This window comes from Physeter macrocephalus, unplaced genomic scaffold (assembly GCF_002837175.3).
Source record: "Physeter macrocephalus isolate SW-GA unplaced genomic scaffold, ASM283717v5 random_1743, whole genome shotgun sequence".
Classification (NCBI taxonomy): Eukaryota; Metazoa; Chordata; class Mammalia; order Artiodactyla; family Physeteridae; genus Physeter; species Physeter macrocephalus.
Genome location: NW_021146685.1, coordinates 15293 through 25000, shown reverse-complemented (window position 1 = coordinate 25000; position 9708 = coordinate 15293). Strand labels below are relative to the sequence as shown.

The window sequence follows — 9708 nt, the reverse complement described above, 5'->3', positions numbered from 1 at the left end:
GTCGGTGTCCCTCTTGGAATCCCGTACTGTGTCCTTGCTGCACAGACAAGATATGGGACAGATTTTTTGTTGACATCGGGGGTGGGTGTGATGTCTGTTCCCTGCCCGGATACCATATGGATGGCAGAACCCAGTATTAGTCAGCACCCATCACTGGAGAGGATGAGCTAATCTGCCAGCACTTGACCACGTGCTCCGTATGGAGAACAGTGGGAGATGACAAAGGCATGTAAAAAATGTCCCTGTCCCAGTGGTCCTTATAATTAAAACGTGGCTATACCTGTCTCGTTCCCTCTTGCATCCCAGGTCTAGCATGACGCTGGGCATGCAGTATGTGTCCAATAAACACTGAGTGAATAAATGCATAAAGAACCTTTGCCACTAGTAGCATCTTCCAAAGTGTGTTCTGTGGAGTGTAGACAGTGAAAGAAAAACGGGGTGGGGGGCGGGCAGGGAGGGCGCTAATACTGAAGTAAGTCTGCTTAACAAGGTTTGCTTGTTGTAGACAGAACTTGATGTGCCAAAGTGCACTGTGACTCGCTGAGCGGGAAGCAAATCTTTTCCCAGATTTATCTGACTCTACATGTCCTTTTTAATACGAACGGTGTCCTTGGGAAATGCTGTGTTCTATTTCCTATAAACGGAAGGTCCTAATCTCACCTCCCATCCACCCTGCATGAATCAAGAGGTTAAAGGAAACAGCAGGGCCGGGTTCGGCTGAGGGTGCTGGCTGGGCGGTTCGGCTCACCCAAGGGCTCACTGGCTGCCCAGACAGATCAGTGACACGTCCAGTGACTGCGTATTATGGGATTTTGTTTGGGAAGCCCAAGAACTGTAGATACTGAGAATGTGTAGTCCAGGGTTCAGCATTCTGCTGTCTGATTTTTACACATGCCTAAATCTGGCCTCCCCCGGTGTCACGAGGATGAGCTCGTCCCAGGCAGCCCCTTTATCAGGAGACTTGGATGAGCCTGCCAGGCTTGGGGAGGCCCGGGCATCTGACTGAGCGGTTCTGTTGCCCAGATTAGGAAAGCCCAGGCAGCGCGTGGGTGGGAAGGTGCTTGCACGGGAGAGGCAGGGCCAGGGCCACGCCGAGGCCCGCCAGCAGAGGCAGAACGACTTTACCTGAACAAAGCTGAACTCCCTCCAGTTGAGTGCGTTTGCGATGGATGGCAGTGAGGTGACAGCCAGGAGGGACAGTGTGCCAAGGGCCAGCACCCCCAGGGACAGGTAGATCTCCATCCGCCAGACTTCCTCCTCGATCCAGAGGTGACTTTTATTGGTCAAGACCTGGTGTGGATGGAAAGGAAACCATGAACACTGTGGCCAAGGCCGATGCCCTGGGATTTGGTCGAGCAAGGAATTTAGGACGGGAAAAACGCAGTCACGACCGACATTCCCACTCTCCACTCCATGGAACATGTGTCTGGCTCTGTTTTAAGCGCTTCTCAGGTATCAGCTCACCTGATCCTTACAGCGGCCCCGTGAGGCAGAGGTCACTATTGTCCCCATTTTCCAGATGAGGGAAATGAGGCACAGAGATCAAGTAACCTTTCCATGGTCACACACAGCTTAGGAGACGGCAGAGCTGAGATCAGGACCCAGGCAGCTGGCTCGGAAGACACGGCTCCTCCCTCCCCACGGCTTGGGGCCAGTCGACCAGAACAGTCACATAAGCCAAGAGTAAGGAGCCAGAGAATTTGACAAGACACAAAGAACCTTCAAGTATGACCATCTGACAAGGTTTTCTGGTGCCCAAATCCCCAGCAGGAAGGAGGTGCTCTCTTAACTCAGAATCCCTTCAGCCAGACAGGCTGCTGCCTCTGCTGACTACCTTCCTTCCCAGCCTGTCTCACCCTGGATCCTTGGCCCCCCAAGCTGCCCCTGTCACTGGCTCGTATTCCAGACACACACACACACCAAACCCCTCAACACTTCCTAACTAGCCTCCAGCTCCCATCTTCCCACCCAGCTCCCCATTTCTGTCTGAGGGATGTAGCTTTGAGTCAACCACTGCCAGGCAACAGAGGCCGACATCCATTCACCAAGTGGGCCCATGAGCACTCATGAAGCACCTAGCACACAGTAGGTGCTTCATAAGCACCTACTGTGTGCTAGGCCCCGGGCTGCAGCGAGCGAAGATACCTGCCCTCACAGAGTTCTGGGATCCCCCAGTGAGCCCCAGGCACGCACCAGTGGGGGAGCCCCTGCAGGCCCAGAGGTTTCTACCCCCTCCCTCCCCACTCAGAGACCCCTTGCACCTCAGCCCCACCCTTCCCCCGAGCCTGGCCGACGCTCACTCGTACCATGCACACGAGGAAGAGCTTTTATCAAGATCCTTCTATCAGAACCATCATTTCCGAGCTAGACCGCGTTGCAGAGTTCCTGGAAGTCAAGATGTTTTCTGAGAAATACCAGGAAACGCTGCTGCTTCAATTCTACCCGCACAACAAGGAACAGCATTTCCATTAGGAAATGTGACTAGGCTTTAGTAGGTAGGTCTCTGCTTTGCAAAACGGTGACTCATACAGGTTTCTGAGACACTATTTCAGCAGGAAAAAAATAACCCAAGTGCAGTTAGAAGATATAATATTAAAAATGAACCTAGTGGTCTGAGCAAACATGGTTGAAAAGCTTACAAGAGAACGGTGAAAGAGACTGAGAAAATGCCATCCACTGGGTACTTTTCCTGCAATTTGAGAGAAACGAGGCCCTCTGTGCTATTTCAGGGCAGGCTGGCTCTCACTGGTGCCTTTAAGCCACAAAAGGACCAGGAGTCTGGGGACCCAGGTTCTCACCCTGACCAGGAGTCCTGTGAGACTCTGGGCAACTCCATCTCTGGGCCTCCGTTTCTCCACTGACAGAGCTGGAAGAGGTCGTGTCTAAAATCCTGTGATGTTGCTGTGTGCCAAACGAATGTCAGCACTAGGGAGAAAGGCGGGGCCGACGGTACCCCGCAGGGGGCAGGGAGGTCTCCCACGTAACTGAGCCCAGAGAAGGCTAACTCATACCTTCCCTGCACCAACGACGGCCGCTCAGTGGGTCATCCCCGAGTTGTAAGTTGTTTGTTCTTCAAATATACTTCATTAGTCACTCCTTTCTGCATTTTGGTAAGATCAGGCAGTCAGTGTCACAAGTCAGAGCTTGGATGATTACACGTGTACACCACATCTGCTTGCAACCCGGACACCTTCAGTAGCCTGTGGGAGTCTCACCCAACTGCCTGAACTACAGTGCTGTTCTCAGGGCTCCCCAGCGACCCGTGTCACAAACGGCAAACTGGGACATAGGTTAAACAGCTCTCCGCTCCCCTAGTGATTCTCTCATGTTCAGAGCTAATCAAGCTGGCCACCTTGAGCACGACCAGGATAGCGTTGGTCAACAAGAGATGGAACGCTGCCATCCACGTGTGGGATTTCCTTTCCCTGTAGGTTGCAAGTTAGAACCTGAAGGGCCCGAGGGCAGGAGACTCAGATGTGAGATTTAGACAGTTCTCTCTGACAGCCTGGACTCGACTTGGGGTGAGAGGGCGGAGAAAACAGTGTGTGGGTAAAACATTTTCTTTGATCTTTATCTTGATTTTGGATTTTGATCTTGACATGCGTTTCTAAGGCACCACTGATTTCCTTTTTGGCTGCACATCCCTCTTCTGGGCTGCTCTGCTCTGTTAATCCCTGCCCCCCATTTCTACTCCCCTCCCTGACAAGCCACATCTGCCCTGGCTCTGCCCTCCAGAACTCTGCAGAACAAGGTTCAGCCCCTTTGCCTGACAGGCCTTGCTGTCTGTCTCTGATCCTGTCCTGTGGGAGTGATGGTTGCCTGGCAACCTCCACGGGGGGCCTGCAGCCTTAAAGGGCTTTGGAACTCAGGGAAAATTAGCTCACACGGGCCCCTCTGTGCCCTGGTATTTGCATCATGGCAAAACTATATTAACGTAATATCAAGGAGAGCCTTGGCAGGGCGGAGAATTTGGAGAATGGCAGTCAGAGGGTGGGCAGGGAAGGAGCGGGCTGGGGTTTTGCCTTGTGCTCTAGTGGGGAGGGGGCATTACCTTCTTCCCCATCCACTGCCTGAAACACCTGCCACCTCCTGGGCAGCAAACATTGTTCCACTCTCCGAGGAGCCACGCAGAGCTTCCTGCCCAGCAGGCTGACTCTTCTTAGAAGTAAGAAAATATCATCAAAGAGCATCAAAAACATTAGCACTGGGTGAGACCTCCATCTACATCAGGGCCCTGAGGACCAAAGAGGGGTTGTGACTTGCTCAAGGTCAAGATCTTTGTTCCAGTCAGTGATGCTGGAGGACAAGAGTCTAGGGCTCTGGCCTGCAGGCCTCCACGCCACCCCACGCCAGCTAAGGTGAGGGACGAGACTGTCTTATTTCATCCTGTGGCCTCAGGGCCCGGTAGAGTAGAACTCAGCGAATGAATGAGTTCTGGGATCATTTATTCAACTGTTAATTTGGACTTGTTTTCCCTGTAGAAAGCAGTATGGGCATGAACACGGATCTGGAGGAGATTGGCTGGATCTGGATCCCAGCTCAGCCACTTACTGGCTGAGTGACTTTGACCAAGTTACTTAAACTCTCTGTGCCTCAGTTTTATCATCTGTAAAATAAGGGTAGTACAGCACCTGCCTCAGAGGGATAAGAGTTCAATGAATTCACACTGGGTATGTAAAGCTCTTAGATGGTACCTGGAACACAGTAAGCTCTTTTTGAGCGTTAGTGACTATTATTTTTTCCCTTCCTCTCTCATTTCCAGCAGGTGTCTTGCTTCTTTGCCTGAAGTCTGGGGTTCCTCCTTTCCCTTATGAAAGGCCAAGCCCACAGATGAAATGGTGCCAGGTGTCCGTTGGTGGGGAATGACGAGGGCATTTGAGAAGCTGCCAGCAGGGAAGCATGAACTAGAGTGAACAGGGGCTGAGGTCTGTGGTTCCAAGGAAGTGGCCCAGCCTTGCCTCCTGGTCCTGCTCTGGGAAGCGGTCAGGCCTCCGAGGGGATGGCCGCATGGTGGGTGTACCCGGGGAGGGCCCAGTCTCAGTAAGATCCCTGCTTCCCAAGCAAGAACAAAACTGCAGCTGGAACCAGGGGTAGATGAGAAGTGTCTCATTGGGTGACTAAGTGTCCTGGAGTGGGTAGGACCCACGCATCAGGCCAGAGGCTGAGGAGTAGAGGTGGAATTAAGCAGGTTGGGGAAAATAAAGGCAGGGTTGCTTGCAGACCTGAGCTTGGGACTCAGAATCAGGCCCCGTGAGCTTGTAAACCCGGAGGAAGCATCTGGGGGGACTATTTCTGTGGGTACAGGTGCCAGGGGATGCTACCTGTGATACCACCTGGCTTGACCCGAAGGCCCTCCATTCCCAGGAATCCTGCTGGCAAAAGAGCACCCTACGGCTTTCCTAAATGAATAATTACTGTGTCCTCCCCCCCCCCCCAAAAAAACACATGCTCCTGCAGCCTTTCCCGTCTCAGGTGATGGCAACTCCATCCCTCTGGGTGCTCAGGCTGAAAACCCAGAGTCGTCCTCCACCACCTCATGAGCCCATGTCTATGACAGCAATTCTGTGTACCCTGGCTTCAGAATATGCCTTCAACACCTTCTTGCCTCTCTGCCGCTCCCACCCCACTCCAGGCCTCCATGGCCTCTCATCTGGGTTCCTGCACAGCCTCCTAACTGGTTTCCCAGCATGTGCGTTTGATCTTTGATTGTCTGTTCTCCACCTGGCAGCAGAGTGAGCCAGTTAAAACCCCAGACGGCGCATCACTCCTCTACTCCATATATACGGAATCTGAGAAGAAAAAAGGTCATGAAGAACCTAGGGGTAAGACGGGAATAAAACACAGACCTACTAGAGCATGGACTTGAGGATATGGGGAGGGGGAAGGGTAAGCTGGGACGAAGTGACAGAGTGGCATGGACATATACACACTACCAAACGTAAAATAGATTGCTACTGGGAAGCAGCCGCATAGCACAGGGAGATCAGCTCGGTGCTCTGTGACCACCTAGAGGGGTGGGAGGGAGACGCAAGCGGGAGGAGATAAGGGGATATAAGTATATGTATAGCTGATTCACCTTGTTATAAAGCAGAAACTAACACACCAGTGTAAAGCAATTATACTCCAATAAAGATGTTAAAAAAAAAAAAAAAAACCACAAACCTTTCCTTGGCTTCAAGTCTAAGGCCCAAGCCCTTGCTCAACCTTTAAGGCCTCTCTGGTGTGGCTTCCGCCTCCCAGGCCCCGCCCACCAGCCCGTCCCCTGGCTCCGCCCACCACCCCGTCCCCTGGCTCCGCCAGGAGGGCCTCCTTGCCGATCCTAGAAGGTGCCAGGCAGCTCCTGTCCTTCCGACCTGGGCTCACATGTCCCCAGCTCAGCCAGGCCTCCCTCACCACCCTTTAATACTGCACCCCCTCCCCTGCTTGATTTTCCCCCTTAGCACTTCACTACCTTCTACATACCCTCTGTAACTCACAGCTGCACTTTAAGCCTCCCTGGCTTGGGAGCATAGGGCTTTTCACGTTCTCTTCGCTGATACGCCACACCTCGGACAGCAGGATGTGGGCGTGACCCAGTCCGGGCAGGACGGGCAGAGGACAACTGGCGGGCTGCACCCACGGGCACCCCCCCGGCTCTGTGATTGGCAGGAGGCAGGCGAGCACCGTACCTGCTTGACGGCCTGGTTGACCAGCTCGTAGCGGTGGGAACGGCGCAGCGGCAGGCAGAAGCTGTAGAGCGCGTGCAGGGCGGCGCAGAAGAAGCTGAGCAGGCCGATCTGCTTGCGGTGCTGCAGCCAGTGGTCCAGCCAGTCGGGGAAGCGGCGGTACTTGGTGCCGCGGCGCAGCTGCAGGGCCGCCGCCACCACGCCGGGCAGGTACACCAGCGACAGCAGCACATAGGCCACGCAGGGCAGCGTTGTGTTGACCACGGACACAGGCAGCTGGTAGAACTTGTTCTTGCCCTCCTGCAGGTAGGGCTGCAGCACATCCCGGATGAAGTTGTAGGTGTAGAAGAAGACGAAGAGCCCCAGGGCCAGGAGAGCAGGCACCTTCCAGCCTGGGAGGAGGCGCAGGGGCATGGCCTCCACCTCCCGGGCCGAGGCCAGGGACCCCACGTCCACGGGGGTGAAGCCCATGGCCTGCGCCAGCTCCAAGATGGTGCGTTTGGCTTCTGGCTGGTCACTGCAGATGGGCACCTGTGGGGAGGAAGGTGGGGGGGTTCAGGTGGGGTCCCCGGAGGGTTGAGCGGAACCTCGGAGAGCATCTTGGCCAAGCTCCTCACGGAGCAGCTGAGGAAACTGAGGCCCAGCAATCTGCCAGGTAAGGGTACGGCTGGAGCAGAAGGGGGCCCTGAATCCCGGCCCGGGGCCTTTCCTCGGCTCCCTGTGGGCTCCTATAGTCTCTGGCCCAGCAGCGCCCGCTACTCGAGGAAAATGGCCAACGCTCATCCAAAAGTGAGCATCTCGCCCAGTTCATTGCCATCAGCACCCACAAGCAAAATGCCCATCTAGGCAGCCCCCGGGGGCCCTTGGAGTAGGTGCCTCAAAGGACTGTGGCCTGCCCTGGGGGTCGTTCAGCAGCTGGGCTTTGCATATGGCCCAGAAAGTGCAACTGTGGCTGCGGCTCCATCCCTCAGTCCAGAAGTGTCCCCTTTGACCGTGTCCTCTGGCCCCTTACAGCCCTCAGCCAACACACAAGGCCTTCCACAAGCCAGCCCCAGCCTCGTAGCCCACTGCTCCCCTCCGTGAGCCCCAAGGCAGGCCCACTGGTGGCCTCTGATCCCTGAACACTCCATGGGTCTTCCTGACACCGCTGTGGTCAGGTGGTCTACCAACACTGGCTCAGCACCCGCTATGTGCCAGGCGTTACACATGCGAACCCCCAGCCTCGTCACAAGCCTGCAAGTAGGTACTATTGTCCCCGTTTGGGAACATCGTTTGGGAACACTGTTCCTCACCTCTGTGCCCCTGCGGGTTGTCCCCTCAGCTTGGAACGCCCTTCCTGTTCCCTGTGCCTGACAACGTAAGGTAGGGCAAAGGCCAAGGCTGATCTCGAAGTCTTCCCCAGCCAGTCTCTAGCTCTGCTCCCTCCCAGGCCCTGCTACCCTACACTCTCCCGCTGTTCCTTGCCTGTCCAAATGTAGGAGTCCCAAGATGCAGGCTGCATGGAGGGCCCTCCAGTCAGGGGTGGCTGGGTACCTGTGGGCTCCCCACAGCCTGGCATGGAGCTGGGCAGAGAAGGCATCTGAGCTGGACTCATTGGTGGACGTCCTCAAACACACGTGGAGCCTGGCATGCTTCCCTGAGGCAAGTACAGGTTGCCTCCTGGCATTAAAAGCCACCTTGTCTTGGTCAGAGCTCCCCTTGCCAACAATAGTATGCAGCAATGGCTGTTTTCTGGAGCCACTTTCCACCCTCAGAAAAACCTGCTGTTGACTATTCTGAGAAATCCACGCAGTTTTTGGAAGCCCTTGGAATAAATGAGATAAAGTTTGGGACATGCCTGCTTCCTTAGGACCTGGCACATGAGTGTGTCACCTTCTTCTTTCTAAGTCCAATCCTAAAAGCAAAATCTCTCCTCTTCTTGACTCCACATAGTAAAAAGAAAGCCATCAACCTTTTCCTCCTTGTCTTCTTGGAAATCAAATTACCGTAGAAGAAAGAACATGATTTCAGGGTCCTGTGAACTGGGTTCAAATCCCAGCTCACCAAGCTGTGGGACCTAGTGTAAGTAAGTGCATTAACATCTGTGAGCCTCAGTTTCCTGCTCTGTAAAATGGAACTTTGCAGTGCTGTGAGATGAGCTGAGATAATGTACGTAAAGAGCCTGGTACACCAAGGGCCCTCAATGGAAGTTAGCCATTTACATTTATTGTTATGATGACTGGCATTCCTCCAGCACCTACCTGCCTGTTTCCATCCCTTGGGCCAGCCTGCAGGGTCCAGGCGGAGATGACATTGAAGGCCTTGACCACTGTGCAGTTGGGGAAGAGGGAGGCCAGGTACTCAGCATTGGACCCCTGGTGCCGAAGGTGCTCCTCTTCCGGGGGGTTGCTCACGTCCACCAGGATCTTGCCGGCCAGCTGGTCACTGAGACCACATAGTGTGGAGTAGTGTTCCCGGAACATAGCCACGAAGATGACCTCTGGGGACCCCACTGCCTCCTCCTGGAAAGTCACTCGTGCTGCCGAGGGGAACAGCCCAGCCGTGCGTTTGGGGTTGCGGCTCCCCACCACCACGCTGAAGCCGGAGCCCACCAGGCGTGTGGCCAGGGAGCGGGCAAAGTCCCCGCTGCCCAGGATGCCTACTTTGGGGACCTCACTGGGGGCCTCAGCAAGGCTGCCATCGCTGTCCACCAGGTGGCGGCTGATGAGTGGCTTGTCCATCTCTCCTGACGTTCCGGTGGCTAGAAGAGAAGACAGGAACTTGATCAGTGGAGGGCTTTTGGACTGCCCCTCCTACCAGCTCCCTCTCTTGTCCACTGGAGCTGCACGGTGGTCCAACATTCACCCAACAGGGCTTTATGAGTATTAACATGTGCCGGCACGGGGGCACAAGCTGAACAAGACCCAGCCCCTTCCTGAGGAGGACACAGCCTCCAGAACAGGAGAGGAAAGGACCTCTGCCCTCCATGCTCTGTCCTTTGTCCTGAGTTATTTCCTTGGTACAAATTTGCAAGAGTGAGAGCGCTGAGAAAGCAGGGCATGGA

The 9708-nt window shown here is 54.8% G+C and overlaps 1 protein-coding gene across 1 annotated transcript; it reads right to left on the bottom strand.

Annotated features, from left to right (window-relative positions):
- Window positions 1-885: 885 nt before the first annotated feature.
- STEAP3 (STEAP3 metalloreductase) lies at window positions 886-9401 on the bottom strand. Its single transcript, XM_028486932.1, has 3 exons — window positions 8906-9401; window positions 6669-7196; window positions 886-1290 (listed from the first exon to the last, which is right to left on the bottom strand). Exons 1-3 carry the CDS (start codon window positions 9383-9385, stop codon window positions 886-888), a joined length of 1413 nt encoding a protein of 470 aa, XP_028342733.1. The 5' UTR covers window positions 9386-9401.
- Between the last annotated feature and the right edge of the window lie 307 nt (window positions 9402-9708).